Source organism: Phascolarctos cinereus, unplaced genomic scaffold, assembly GCF_003287225.1.
Source record: "Phascolarctos cinereus isolate Bilbo 61053 unplaced genomic scaffold, phaCin_HiC Scaffold_2;HRSCAF=192, whole genome shotgun sequence".
Classification (NCBI taxonomy): domain Eukaryota; kingdom Metazoa; phylum Chordata; class Mammalia; order Diprotodontia; family Phascolarctidae; genus Phascolarctos; species Phascolarctos cinereus.
In genome coordinates, this window is record NW_027555625.1 from 139132680 (window position 1) to 139148628 (window position 15949).

The 15949-nt window shown below is 41.2% G+C and overlaps 1 protein-coding gene across 1 annotated transcript in view; it reads right to left on the bottom strand.

The window, feature by feature from the left end:
• Nucleotides 1-12795: 12795 nt before the first annotated feature.
• Nucleotides 12796-15949, bottom strand: part of LOC144455599 (uncharacterized) — a 111730-nt gene continuing 108576 nt past the window's right edge. The window contains exon 4 of the mRNA XM_078149062.1: nt 12796-13007. Within this exon, the coding sequence (XP_078005188.1) occupies nt 12935-13007 (73 nt within the window). The 3' untranslated portion in view covers nt 12796-12934. The remainder of the gene's footprint in view (nt 13008-15949) is intronic.

Genomic DNA, 15949 nt, shown 5'->3' on the forward strand with positions numbered 1-15949 from the left:
ATTTCTTTCTATAATGCTTTGCTCATAGAACCTTGGATCTCCTCTTGCATTCTAATAGGGATGGAGGAGGAAGGAAGGAAGAAAGGAATATGGGGAATGAGTCTGGGAGTACCAGCACTTTCCTGGCAGAAGGAAATTTAGAAATCCAGAGAGACTCTGGAATGCAGAAATGGGACTCTCAAAAGGCCCCCTGGGTCTTCCCTGATGAATTCCCTGTAGGTCAAGAGCTAAGTGGTTGAAACTGACTCAAGGGATAAACAGCTGAAACTGTGTTTCCAGGGCCAGGAATTCAATTCTGGCTGTAGCAGAGCTGAGCCAAAGTCATTCCCATCTCAGTGAAGTGGGAAGGATAGCTAAGTTGAATGATTGAATCAAGATTCAAGAAGGATCTGGTCTGCCTATTAAGCTTAAATTGAACTCAGATAAATGTAAAGTTTTACACTGAAGCTCAAAAACTCAACTTCATGTGTACAAAATGGGAGCACTCTGTCTACATAACTATTCATCTTAAAGAATCTGAAAATTTTTGTGGACTTTGAGTTTAAAACATCAATGGTTTGTTATGACTGCAAAAACAAAACAAAAGAAGCAAACAAACAAGCAAAAAACTTAATATGACCGTATTGGTCGATTATGAGATCCATAGACTCAGGACTAGGGAGTTGATAGAATCTAACTGGCATAGAATACAATTATATTGTGTGGGAAATTATATTCAATTCTGATATCACATTTAAGAAAGGGACATTGATAAGCCAGATGACATCCAGAGGAAGGTAATCAGGTAAAGGGCTTGATTATGCAATCCGTAGCATCCTCTCCAGGGCTACTTGTAAGATCATTGAAAGTCTAGTAAGTATTCTGTTCTTTGTGCTTGTATCTGCAGCACCTAGCACAGTATTTGGCAAACACAAAGCACTTAACAAATACTTATTGATTGACTGATACCTTCCTCAACTGCCATGGCAATTATTGGTTTGGGATCCTGGAGAATAGTGGACCACTTCTCTCTTCAAGGCTCTGTGGGTAATCCTAAAGAGCAGGGGTTTCTAGTACTGTCATTATGAGCCCCTGCCAGTGTATTCCACATTGATCATCAGTGAGAATTAATTAGCTTTTAGAAAGGGTATTTGCTAATATGATATAATAAGAAGAATTAGTACAACTTCCCTCCTGCCTCCCATCAATGTCTGGGCCAGACTCTTTTATGACTACACATAGGTCCATGAGAAGAGTGGGGTTAAAGTTTCAAAAGAATGATGGTGAGAAACATACATGTGTGGCAAAACTCCTAGTTAATGGAAATCCTTTTTTGAGTCCATAAATAACATTCTTCTCTGGTATAAGAGGTCATGCTCCTTGAAATTGCTTCCTCTCTTGGGCATCTATCTCTCTGCATTTGTGTTTCTCCTCAATAAATCACTGGTGTATCACTTTATGTTTCTGGCTGAGTACATTTTCTCCTACCATTGCCTACTATTCCAGACTCTCTGATAACGTGGTCAATGGGGCTGAGAGGAATACAACACTCTTTCTGAGCTCACCTACCTCTATTCCTGGCATATTCTGGTATAGGCAGAAGGGGTCTGCCTTCTCAAGGCACTCCTAAGGCTGTAGTCCTCTACTGCTTGAATGCTTTGCTACTGACCTGAGTAACTGCTGAAATTCATTGGCTAAATGAGGCAAGCCATCTTGTTTGGTAAGCCAATCCTGATATTCTCTCCTTGACCCAATCAAAGATATTCACGCCTTATAGAGGGATCACAGGGCTTAGACCTTCTGTTTCCATATTGAAAATGTCATCATGTATGATCTCTGTCACATTTAAGAACTTGCTAATGACATTGGGGGAGGGGTAGAACTCAGCCCTCAGCCTATGAAGAAGGGTTGAAGGAAGGAAACAAACATTTAATAATTTAACAGGAACTGCACTGAGCATATTTTCTCGTCTGATCTTCACAACAACCCAGTGAGGAAGATCCTATCATTATCTCCATTTTACATATAAGGAAACTGAGGCAGATTAAGTTCAAGTGACTTGCTCAGGGTCATCAATCTAGTAAGTGTCTGAGGGTGGATTTGAACTCAGGTCTTCCTGACTCCAAGCCCAGCACTCTAAACCTTGTGTGCCACCTAGCTACCTTGGTTGAGGAAACTGGAGATGTCTAGACAAGAGAAGACTTACAGGGGACTTGATAGTTCAAATATTTGAAAGTTTTTCACATGGAAGAGGAATAGACTTATTATACTTGGGCAGAACTCAGAGTAATGCAAATTCAGACTACAAAATTTGTTTTGCATGAATTCATATTTGTAATGGGTTTTGTACTTTTTGACTTCTAGATGGGTGGATGAGGGGGTAGGGGAAAGAAGAGAATCTGGTACAGAAAATAAAATAAAATTGAATTTTTAAAAAAGAGTTAAAATTATAAATGCATATTATGCCCTAGATGTGTGTGTGGGGGGGAATCAGACTAGAGATAAAGAAAAACTTCCTATTCATTAAGACTATCCCAAAGTGGAATGGGCTGTCTTCAGAAGAGGGTTTCCCCTTATTAGAGGTGTTCAGGCAAAGTTGGATGACTCCTGTTAGGGTCATTGTAGAAGAGACTCTTGTTCACATGCAGATGAGATAAGATGTTTTTTAAGCTTCCTTCCAGATTTGAGATGCTGTGATTCTCTCAAGAGGGAGAATGCAGAGGTTAAACACAGGGAGTCCTCCCTTGTGTCTTTTATCGCCCCAGGCTTTTCCATTCCATGTATCAGCCCAAGCCTCCTCACTATCCTTTACAAGACTGAACTCTGTCTAAAGCCCAGCAGAGCTTTTCATGGACTAAAGGGAAGTAACAACATATCAGACTTCATCAGTTGTTGCCACCTCAGCAGGCACAAAACTGGAAAGGGACAATGAATGAATGAGGAAAGAAAGGAGGACAGTAAGGTGGAATCACAAAAGGTGAGCTAGAAATGTATTTGTGTCTAATGGTAACCATCTCTAGGGTGGGGGGAGGAAGAAAAAAAAGAAATTTACATGACAACTTCATTACATATTTAAAAGGAATAGCAAGCTGTACATAATATAAATCTATTATGGAAATGTTTGTTTTATTTCATAAATTGAAAAAAATAATAATTTTTAAAAAGGTGACCCAGGAGTGAGAAGACGAAAGCAATCAGTTGTTTCTCCTACAGTTACCCATGCTTTCCAGTTACTATGAACACTGAAGAGCAAGCCAGTGGGGAATAGCATCATATAACAGAAAGATCATAGGCCTATGTTTGAATTCTAAATCCAATATTTGCTAGCTATGTGACCTTAGGGAGGTCTCTTGCCTTTTCTGAATGTTAAGTTCCTTATTTGTAATTTGGGATAATAATACCTATACTTCTCACCTTGCAGGATTATGGATAGGAGATTTTTGGTAAACTTAACAGCAAAGTTGCTTAGTAAGTTTGAGCTATTGTTCCATCTATGAGAATGGATATACCAGCTGGCTGCTTAGATTCTGCATAGTGAAGTGGAAGATAACTCCAAGAATATGCTAGAATGTCCAAGTGCCACATCAACTTTGGATACTTGTGGGTCTCCTTAGCGTCAGATCCTAAGATCAATCAGTGCAGTTTCGCCGTGAACTTGTGGCCTGGTATAGTGAAAAGCGGGCTAGATTGCATGCCAGGATGCACAGGTTCCAATCCTAGGTCAATCATGGACTTGCTATGTGACCTTGGTTTCAATGGCTTTACTTTTCTAGATCTCAGCATCCCTTTCTGGCAAATAAGAATGTAAGAGATGTTGGGATGTTCAAGTGAGATGATTGCTGCAAAAAGTGTTTTGAGAAGCATAAAGGGCTTTGCGAAAGTGAGAGATGATTATTATTACAAGGTAAAACTCATGGCTTCTCCTCTAAAGATAAATAGAGAGAGAAAGAAGCGGGTGAGTAGCTTTCACTATATTCTGAATATGGTGAGCAGCCCATTCATTTTCTGTTTCTGTTCTTCCCTTCCATGGTACTCTTACCTCCACTCCCATGCATATACACAGCTCCTTCAAGAAAAGGAGATTATTTTTAATTACAGTTTTACACCGGATTAATGAATCTCAACAATAAGTTAATGAGCAGGACAAGGCACCAGGAGACAACACTTTTGATTACTTTCTGCGACTTTCCCTAGCTTCATTTATTTTCAGGCCATCTCCGCAGAGATGCATTGGGGTAGGCAAAATAAGCCAGAGGGAAGGAAGCCTAGGATTTCCCTTATGCTACATTAGTTACAGTGCCCAGGACACTAATCTGGTGCTTACTGGTAGGAGAACTGTGCCTAGTATGCTATGGCCCTTCTTCCCATTCTCCATATTCACCACATGCTGCCTCTTGGGCTGTGATGGAGAAGAAGAGAATCCTAGAATCTCAGAGGGACAACGGATATTTACCTCATAGCTAAATGGGGATTCTGCTTTTGATATCCGCAAGTGGAAAACTCCCATAAGAACTCCCCTAAAGGGAAAGATCTCGCTGTCTGCCAGTATCTCATTCCGTTGAATGAGACCGTTAGATTCTTTATATCAAGTCTTGTATTAGCTCTCACCTATTGGTCTAAATTTTTCCTTCTGGGGTCCAGAACAAATGAAATACCTCTTCTAGATGAAAGCCCTTCACATTCTTGAAGACCACTGGCATGGTCCCCTAAGCCTTTTCTTCTCTAGGCTGAATAACTTGATTTCTTTCAACTGATCCTTGCCTAGAATGATTTTCAGTACCATGACCACCCTCCTCTAAATGAATTCTAGCTTAATAATGTTCCTAAAATCTGGGTCCAAAAATGTGTGCCTACATGCATTCGGTAAGTATTTATTAAGTATCTGTTATTTGCTATGCACTAGAAATGAAAAAAAAAACACAACATTATCTGTCCTTGTGTAGCTTATATTCTTGGGGGGAAAACAACATGTACATAGATAAGTAAATGTGAAATATGTACAAGGAAAATACAAAGTAATTTAGTGGTGAGATGTGGGCAACTGGGGGTAGGAGGTGGGGATGTGGATAGGCTTCTTGTATAAAGAACTTGAGTTAAGTCTTGAAGTGAGGTGGGGATTTCAAGGGGAGGGAAATCCTTCCAGGAATTGGAGGGAGGTGGGGTGAGGACAGATTGTACAAAAGCACAGAAATAAGAAATGGAATGTTACGTATAAGGAATAGCAAGTAGGAACAAAGAATGTGCAAAGGGGAATAACATGAATAAACTTGGAAAGGTAGGCTGGAGCTAAACTGTGAAGGGCTTAAGAGAGAATTAGAGGTATTATTATTTTATCCTAGAGAAAACAGGGGGCCAGTGGAGGCTTCTGAGCAGGGAAGTAGATCAATGCTTTAGAAATGGCAATTGGGCAGGATGTGTAAGTCAGGGCATCTCCTCAAAATAACCTAGCAGATCAAGGAGCCCCCTGCACCATTGGCCAGGCTTAGTGACTGCCAATTTCCCATCAAGCTTCTCTTTTACCTCTTATGCTGTTGCTCCTCCAATCCATCCATTGTAAACCAGGGTACTATCCGTGTCTGTGCTTCTCATTCAATATATGACCTTTATATGTAAATAAAAGTCCCTTTATACTTAAAATGGGAAGAGTAATAGTCATCTAAAATTGAGGAACCCATTGCTGATGGACCAAAGAAATGCACTCACTTATTGTTCTGTACCCAATCATAGGGACAAAGTTCCCTTTTCTCACACTCTTCTGGTGGGATTGAAGCCCAACCCCATCTAATCAGGGATAAATTTATTTATAGCTTAGGTTATAGTTAACTACTAGGATTTCCCTGCCAAAGAGATGCAAAAAGGTACTAAATGTCCAATATTAATCAAGTATAGGACAGGTAATTTATTCCTACACACCAAAGAAATGCTAAACTTGAAAGAAACATAAAGACTTGAGGCACACATTAATGGAATCACTTAAACAGGACTCCTTTTAAAGGACTATTTTAATCTGCTGAGAAGCTGATACTTAAACTTTATCAGAACATAAAGCTGTTTCTAGGACTGCTAATTAGACATTTTCCTTTCGATTTTAACTCTTTACTGTCCAAACAACTCCCAGTACATGACTGCTGGTAAAATGGCCAAGCTTGTGGCTATTCTCTTCTCAGCCGCTGTGCTCTTGAAGAGTTTTAGAGTAGGTGCTGGGGTCTCCTGTCTAATCCTAGTTGGATTTCCATCTTGAGATAGGTGCTTGATTACCCTAGATCAGGATGCAACAAACTCGAAAGTCTAATTCATTCTTACCTAGGTAGGATATATGCTTTATATGCCATGTACTCATGGCCACATGGAGGTCAAGGTGTAGAGTGAGGAATAAGACAAGCCACATCTTCCTTTACCCTCCTCTTGAGAAGTGGCTAAAAGTGAAGGAAGAGCTCATGGACTGACATGATTTGGAGTGGAAAAGGAAGAGAGAGACTGGAAAGTGATTGTTCCTCTTTATGTAGCCATTGAGTGAATCATCACTTCTTGTAGTTCTGTGGCCAATGAACAGACTCTGTAGTTATCTCAAATTACAGGCTGTTTTCCCCTGAGTCACACAGGGCCGCAATCAGGTCCCAAAGCTCCTATGTGATCAACTGGAATCAGGAAGGGCATGATTTAGAGTTGTGCTTTAGAGGTATGCTAGAAAATGCTTTAAACTGTCTCTCAAGGTATACTTTTAAGTTTACTCTAAACTATACATATTTTCTCCCTCATTTTCTTAAGTCTAGACAACAACAAAACAATAAATCAAGCCCTGAATCTTGAAGGCTAATTCAAGTGGCTCCAGCACACCTTTGGATAGCTGCCATAAGCCGATTGCGCCTTTACTAAGAAGACTAAATGTTGCATGCTACCTGACACACAAGGTTACTCTGGGAAAATGCTTACTAAACCCTAAACCTCGTGTGGTTCACCACTACGTGATCACCAAGCGTGAGTCATTATTGGATGTCAGCGTGGCTGTTCTGTCAGTATGCCCTCATGTATGGAATGTGGAAGGAAGGAAAGAAGCAAGCATCTGTTAAGCACCTACTATGTGCTAAGCCCTTTTTACAAATGTTATCTCAATTCATCCCTACATCAACCCTGGGGGGTGGGGGGTGCTATTATTATCCCACTTCACAGTTAAGGAAACTGTGGTAGACAGAGGTTAAGAGACTGGCTGGAGTTGTCTAGTCAGTGTCTGAGGCTAGATTGGAACTCGGATCTTCCTTGACTGCTGCCCCAGTGCTTTATCTACTACATCATCTAGCTCCCTCAAGTGGAAAAAGATATTTCTTTATATTTACCTTTGCCCATCTATAGAGCAGCTAGGTGGTGCAGTGGATAGATGGCCAGACCTAAAGTCAAGGAATACTACTCTTCCTGATTTCAAGTCTGGCCTCAGACACTCACTAGCTGTGTGACCCTGGGCAAGTCACTTAACCCTGCTTGCCTCAGTTTCCTCATGTGTAAAATGAGCTGGAGAAGGAAAGGGCAAACTACTCCAGTATCTTTACAAAGAAAACCCCAAATGGGGTCATGGAGAGTTAGACATGACTGAAAATGCCTAAACAACAATAATTGTCTTTCTATCCAATCACAGGATTGAATTCCATATCATTAAAATCACTTTCAGATCTAATTTTTTGGCTAATTAACCATAAAACCCAAGAAATGCCCACTCACAACCTAAGTTTCTCTTTCAGCTGTCAGTTTTATTTCACCAGCTCTTCCTGTCCCTCCTCCCCTCCTTCCTTCAGACTCACTTCATTTAATTACTTCATTGACTGGAGTCTATCTCTTGTGAAAGGCAGTGTGATATAATGGATAGAGTCCTGGACCCAGAATCAGTAAGACTTGAATTCAAATTCTGCCTGAAATCGTTACTTATTAAGCTACAGTGTGGATTCATTTGGTGTCTGGATTGGACAAGATGGCCACTGAGGGTCCTTCCAATTCTCAAATTCTGTGATATTATAACCCTGGGTCTTGCTTTCCTCATACGTGAAATGGGAATAGTACCGACCCTCACAGGATCTATGCGAGATTCACATGAGAAAATCTGTTGTAAAACTCAAACACCATATAAATGTCAGCTCTTTTATGATCATGTCTGACCCATTCCCTTCTAGCTAGCCTAGTCTCCAGCACAATATCTCCTTTTCACTGTGGTCTATTGTAATTTTGCCCCACCCTTTCTTTTGAGATGCTCAGTTACTGTATTCCACACAATCAGTCCCTCCCTTTGCTCTTTAACTCATGATTGACTCTCCTGGGAAAAGCGGGTGGTGAGTGCCAGGCATGAAGGACATTATAGAATTGTAAATTGTCTCATTCTGATGCTCGGTGGTAGTTTGCATATTTACTGCCATATCACACCAATGCAACATGCCGGTATATCGTGTATGCCCTTGAAATTGGCTTAGAATTCAAATGCAGACTTATTGAGAAAGTGGGGGTGGGGTTAGAAAAGGCAAGAACACTGCCCATCTAGCTTCATTGCTGCTGGCCGAATTAAACGTGAAAAGTAAACAGAGCATCCCCCCAAATTACAATAATTCTCTACCCGTAAAGTGCCTGTTATGTAAGATGAGGATAAGCAGGGTGCCTGTTGCACATGGCTACCAATATTGTGGGAGATTTTTTTTTCTGTTTTGTTTTATTTTTAAGGGAGGTAGGGGAGAAATGGGTCAAAAACAATGAATGCCCCCACAGAGATAAGTCAGTGTTTTCATGTTCCTTGTGAATGTAATTAATCAATGACAGATTTGAGCATCAAAGTGCCTACTATGGGCTTGGTCACTCTGTAGGGAGGAAGGGGGCGGGGCTTCACAGAAAAAATATAAGATACATCCTTGTCCTCCAGGAGGGAGCTTACAATCAGTTTAGAGAAACAGGACTTATATCCATAACTAGACACCAAACTATATGTTTGGAGTGACAAGTGGTTCAGAGGAAAGAACAGTCTTTGGCATGAAACAGCTCAGGAAGTTTCCAAAAGGAAGGCCTGCCCTTAGTGATCTCAGCTGGGCCACTAGGAGGGAAAGGATTGCTTATCCAAGTGGTGAGGGAATGATAGATTCAGCAGCTTAGTGGTGGATCTGTGGAACTACATAAGGCTCATTTCAGGGAGAGGACATGGGCCAGTCTGATTTTAAAAATGGGTTCTTGAAGACTAGGTTGGAGCTAACCACTATGTTTACTATGTGCAAAGCACTGAGCAAAGGGCTAGGAATGTAAGAAGAATAATGAGGATAGTCCCTATTCTCTGGGAGCTCACATTCTAACTGAATGCCAGGCTAAGGAATCTGAAAATGATCCTTTAGGCAATGGGTATCAGCTCTGGCTGACAGGACTGGTCAGACCAGCATCTAAGAGGTAGATCAGTCATCTGAAAAAGCTGGCTGCGCACGGGGCTTGGTGGGCAGGGTGGCGTGGGACGATAGAAGGGGGTACTGAAAAGTTAGAAGTCCTGGGTCCAAATCCCACTACTGGTGCTTATTATCAATGAGTCCTTGGGTCACTTAAATTCGTCTTCAGTTTCTTCCTCTGTAAAATGAAGGGAAGGGACTGGATGGCCTTAGAGGACCCTATCAGTTCTAGATCCGTGATTCGAAGACCTGAAACCTCTGCTGGCAGCACATTCTACTGAAGTCATCCTAGGCCTGCTAAATCCCATCTAGTAGAATTTCATTTTGCTAATTAATCAACAAGCACTTCTTAAGCTCGTTCTCTGTGCCACTCACAGTGCAAAGGGCTGGCGATACAGAAAGGCAAAGACAGTGTGTGCCCTCAAGAAGCTCACATCCTAATGGGAGAGACAGCATGAGAAAAAATTTACATAGAAGATATTATAAATATATGTGTGCAGACATCTGTGTACATATACACACATAAAAGTGTATCTCCATATTGCGGTTCTTCTTTCATTTCAAGGAAGACCAATGACATCATGGATGTCTTGACTTGCTTGTGATTTGTATTTAAGTGAGGCAGAGTTGTACAAAGTCGTCAGCCTTACTTTCTCAATCACCAAAGTCCAGTGGCAAGATAAAAGTCAAGACCCCTGGTGATGGTGAGGGGATGTAATAGATGGCCTTGAAATATTCAGTGTTTCTAAGCACTCCACAGCACCTTCTTCAGCTGCCTTAATGGCCATTGGGGGAAAAAAATGTTCTCATCCACCCATTCTGTCAGGGGAAGTTTTCGTATAGTTGGCGTAGACATCCCTCTGACTTACTGACAGGTTTGAGGCCGATTGAGTACTCTCAATTTGGTTTAACCCATCTGCTGAGATGGTCTTACTGGAGTGTGGGGACTGTACTTGCTACAGGGTCTTGGAGCCACAGGTGAGAGTTGGGTGAAGGTGGATACCAAAGGTGGGTGAGCAATCCTGAAAAAAGCTTGGCAAGCCCTCCTATCAGAGCAGCATGAACACCACATACATACATACATGCATATATATGTATATGTATGTGTGTTTTAATTAAATGGGAAGTAATTTTAGAGGGAAGGGATGGGCAGAGGGTTGAGAAAGGCCTCCTGCAGAAGATGGAATTTGAGCTGAGTCTTGAAAAAAGGGAAGATAGGAGGTAGAGATAAGGAGGGAGGACATTCTAGGCATGGGGGAGAGCCAATAAAGGCACCAAGTGGAAGTTGGAGTGTTGTGTTCAAAGTACAGCAAAACCTTAGACCCCTTATTACTCTTGATCAGCACTGCTCCCTTGCACTCCCCTGGGTGTCTTTCTCGGTACTGTCTCACTTCAGTTCCGTCCTACCACTCACTACAGATTAATTCCATGTCCATGTCTAAGACTTTGACTCTCTCTACCTTGTCTAGTCATCAAATTAGGCTACTTTGGGTCAAAACACTGAGGAATCATTGAAAAATTCAGAAAAGTCAAGGAATGTTATAATGAAAGGGATATTTAAGGAAGAGTATTCTGGAATCCTTAGGCAGAAAGGATTGGAACAAGTGGCAAGTAGTAGCAGTACTACTAGTAGTAGTAGCAGTAGTAGTAGTAGTAGTAGTAGTAGTAGTAGTAGTAGTAGTAGCAGTAGCAGCAATAGTAGGAATAGGAGTAGTAATAGTAGTGGTTGTTGCAGCAGAAGCAGCAACAGTATTAGCAACAGCTAGCATTTATAGAACATTTTAAGGTTGGTAAAGCATTTTACATATTCATTCATTCAATAAACACTTACTAAGAGCCTGTGTGCCAGGTATTGTGCTAAGTGCTGGGGATACAAAGAGAAGTAAAAGACAGTCCCTGCCCTCAAGGAGCTTATAATTTGTCATCTCATCTGATCCTCAGATCTACCTTATGAGGTAGGTACTATTATTATGCCCATTTTACAGATAAGGAAATTGGGGCTAAAAGAGTTTGGGGAGATTATTCAAATAGTCTGAGTTTGAGGTGATAAAGGATACTCTTTTCCTTCTTTCATAACTCCCCTTAAAAGGCAAGCCTAAAGAGGTACTATTGAACAAACCTTTATTAAGCATCCACCCTGTGACAGGTCCTTGACACTGGTCTACATAACTTCAGCCTAATTGCCTCTAGTGTTGGTTGAGGCCAGACTTTTAACTCTTTTCTCCCACTACTGCTTTACCCTGCAACCTTTACTCCCTTTGGGACAACATCTGTTGACTGTGTTTATGGCACTACCCCAGGGAGTATGAACTGGTTTACTCGTTGCTAGCACCTATACTTTGGAGAAACGTGGGATTTTTCTATTGCCAAATGTGGCCAATTAGAGCTGATCATGGGCTGAGTTATGGTGGTGGGTCTTCCCTGTCAGGCACAAAATGTAGGCAGGAATGAAATTGGGGAAAGCAAAGCTAGGGTCTATTTGGGAGAAGGTGACAATACTCAGAGAGGACTTATCCAGGGATTCTTTTAATTACAGGAATCCTAGGTACTGCCAGTAAGCAACGAATGGTCTACAAAACTAAGGTGGAATATGTAGATTTTTAGATGGACCCAATGCACTTTGGACCTTTTATGAATTCAAAGTACTAAGGCCAGGAAGCATATGCAATGTGTTGCTCGAAAAATTAGAAAACAACAGCAAAGGTAAGAAGTAAAGATGATAAATGCTTAGAAGACAGGGGTGTCCCCCTTCCCAAATGAACAGACCTGACATCTGTCCTATCTTAAAGACTCAGCATGCATTTGGCCTCTATATGATAAGCGTCTGCTCAAAACCCTTTCTCACGTCTTTGGCTTCCTCCTGTTACTGGCTGGCTTCGTCCACGGAATTATCAGACAAAGGGAGGGAGTTAAGATTGAATGCTTTCTACTCCCTCTCAATCACAGGGCTGCCCTTTCCAGAGGCAGCTCATGAACATGCCCAGAAAAACACCTAAATGCACATTCTGCATTCTGCAAGGTTCCTAGGGATGAAAGAGCTTGCTCACTAATAAAATAGAAACACTCACTATGCAAATAATGGTCATTGTTTAACACTCCCTCTTTCTTCATATATGATATACATGTGTTTATCTGTATTTTTTTTACACATCAACAAAAACATAGTCAATGCACATGTCCTGAACGGCTGTATTATCATTTAATTCATTGTGTGTATGTATGTATAGTATGTATATATTTCCTGTCTCTCCAACTAAATCATGAATGTGTAAAAAGCAAACACAAGCCCTAATTTTTTTGCCTAGCATAGATTTGGGTATACAGTAGATGCTTAGCAAAGGAGGTAGGAGGCCAGAAGAACACAGTTGAGGTCACACCAGGAATAAGTCATACAAGCTTTACTGAGCCTAGGTTGGGGAATAGGAAATATGTAAGCCAGGTTCCGATTTTGTTCAGCACTGGTTTACAATTGTTAAATTGGTCCACCTTTAATGAGATTTGTACTACAGTATGTGGGAGAGCGCTGGAATAAATGATCAAAAAAAGTTTGGGCCTGTTTACAGCCACTTGGCTATAGTGGTCTGGGTCTTCTTTCCTGTTTTTCTCGAAGTTTGTACTATGAATCCTTTCCTGTAAGGAAAAATTATACACATAAGAGCATATACATACACATGTTTGTGTGTAACAAATATTTGCAAACTTGGACATGCATATTTTTACTAGCCTCTGTAACATAATAAAATTCCTATTACCCTATATAGGCAAAGCATGGGGTAGGCTAGGAGAAGCAATGTGAGCTAATGGAAAGAATACTGGAGTAAAAAGCCAGTGGAAATGAGGGAATATGGATTCCAGTATTAGCACTGTTCACAGACTCTGCTGCCTTCAGACAAATCCCTTTCTTTTTCTGGTCTCAGTTTTCTCCTCTGTAAATAAAGGTGTTAGCCTAGATGGTTTTGTAAGGTCCTTTTCCAGTTCTCATAATATATCTGCATCCACACAGGTACCAATCATAATCTATCTGGACACACTATAACTGACCGGTGCCATATGTGTGAGTGAGGTAGGGTGCTCTCATCCTGCTGCGATGAAGCATATCAGTCAGGCAAAGTTCTATAAATAAGTGATGGGTGGCCTAGGGGAGAGGGAGGAGAGAAACAAGGCAAGTGAGATGAGCTATTGAAGGGACAAATTCAAGTTCAAGGTAACACAGTAAGGTGGGCTGGTTGATTATTCATGAATTTAGCTTACATAGGTAGGTACATCCTCAGGCTAAAAAGAAATCCGCAGCTTCTACCTAATCCTTCATTCTCTGGCTGTCCGTCTACATTTTCTTCTCATTTCTCTCTGTTTGCTGTTGGGTCAAATCTGGGCTTTAGACTCCTTGGGCAGGTGCTCTCTTGAGGTCTGAAGCCCCAGGGAGAGTGAGCCTTTAATGGCACAGTGCAAACAGTGATAGGATTGGAAATCCAGCCCCCCATACAGAGAACTCTTCCAGGCAAAGTATAGGCAATGTGGCTGTGGCTAGAGCTTTTACAAATATGGATTAAAATGGATTTTTCTACCACTGCTCAGAAATTTTCAGTAGTTCCTTATTCTCTACTAAAAATAGTCCTTCACCTATTCCTTCATCTAGCTTCAAGGCTTTTTACAGTTTGGCTCCAGCTTGCCTCACCACCTACTCCACCATCTTATACTCTACAGACAAAGTAGACCACTGTTTGTTCCATAAACAGCCTATGTTCTCATGCCTCTAAACCTCTTATCATTTCACTTCCTATGTCTGGACTACCTTCCCCCTTCCCTGTCTCCCACCCTACCCCACCTGTTGAACTCCTACTCATTTTTAACTGACCAGTTCAAATGGCTTCTGTTACATTTTTAGGATTTTACTGATTCTTCCCCCTCAACACTGGCCAAAAATTATCTTTGCCACTAATAAATTATCTTAGCATCTTCAATAAAGAAACATTTAAGTGCTTGCTCTGTGCCAGACACTTGTTCTCATTGATGAAGATACAAAGACAAGGCAAAAACAGTCCCAGTCATACAAAGTAGATACAAGATAAACTTGGAGAACTCATGAGAAGGAACACCTTCATTTCCCAATATATCCCTAAGTTGAGAGAGAGAGAGAGAGAGAGAGAGAGAGAGAGAGAGAGAGAGAGAGAGAGAGAGAAAGAAAGAGAGAGAGAGAGAGAGAGAGAGAGAGAAAGAAGAGAGAGAGAGAGAGAGAGAGAGAGAGAGAGAGAGAGAAGAAGAAGAAGGGGTAAGGGATGGAGAGGGAGGGAAAGGAAGAGGGAAAGGAGAACAGAGAAGGAAAGAGCAGGGAGGGAGAAAAGGAAAGTGAGAGAGGAAGAGAGAGGATGTGAGGAGGGAGGTGGGAAAGGGGAAGAAGAGAGGGAGAAGCATATCAGTAAAACTAATCAGTATACCAACCAAACCCAACACCAAAGGCAATACTTCACATTGATGGTATGTCTGGTTTTAATATCATAATAATTCCTGATATATACTCCACACCACCTACCACCACTAAACCCTTTCTACAAAGGCAGCTGTGTGGCTGAATGTATGGACCATTAGGCCTGGATTCAGGAAGACCTGAATCCAAATCCAGCCTCAGACACATTCTAGCTGGGTGACCCTGGGCAAGTCACTTAATCTGTGTTCGCCTCAGTTTCCTGAACTATAAACTGGGGGTAATAACAGCAGCCACCTCACAGGTCTGTTGTGAGGATTAAATGAGATAATATTTGTAAAAGCACTTAATGTCTGGCACATAGTAGGTGGTATATAAATGTGCTATATAAATGTTCCCTTCCCTTCCCCTCTTTTGAAACACAGAAAAACAGTTAAGTAAAACCAAATGAGAGAGACTGTATCTGATGCCAGTCTCTGGACTCCTTTTCACTGCTTGTCTCTGCTGTTCTGTGGTTTTTGCCCCTACGTCCTCTGTGTTTAACTAAAATGTAACTGCTGCCCTGTCTCCCACTACCAGTTGTGGTCTTTCCCAGTTGTCCCCTAAAGAACCAGGTGTGGCTGTCCCAATTTCATAAATTAATTATCAATTAGCTCTCCATTGCCCTGTCTAGGTTTTCCCTCTATCAATCATCACTCAGTAACCTCTCTTATTTTGAAGGTCATTCAATACATAAAAATTCTGGTAGCTGTTGTCTTCAGACCTCCAGGATGCTGGCGGTGTTTTCTTTCTTCAGAGGTCATTGCCTGGATCACAGTCTTCTCTCCTCACCAACTTTTACACTCATCCTAGAGGACTTCAAAATACATATTGATACTCCCTCAAATACCCTAATCTCCCAATTCTTCAATTTACTAATTTTTTTTTGTAACTTACATCTCTACTCTACCTGAGCTACACAACAGAGATGGTCATATTCTTGATCTTGCTATTACCTGAAAATGGTCCATTTTCACATTTATGAATTCTGAAATTCTTTTGTCTAATCCTAGGTTGTTATTTTGCCTCTTACAATCCCAAACATGAGTTTCATCTTAATCATGACACCAATCCCTCAACCCCTTAGTTCTTTCCAATGCTATCACTTCTG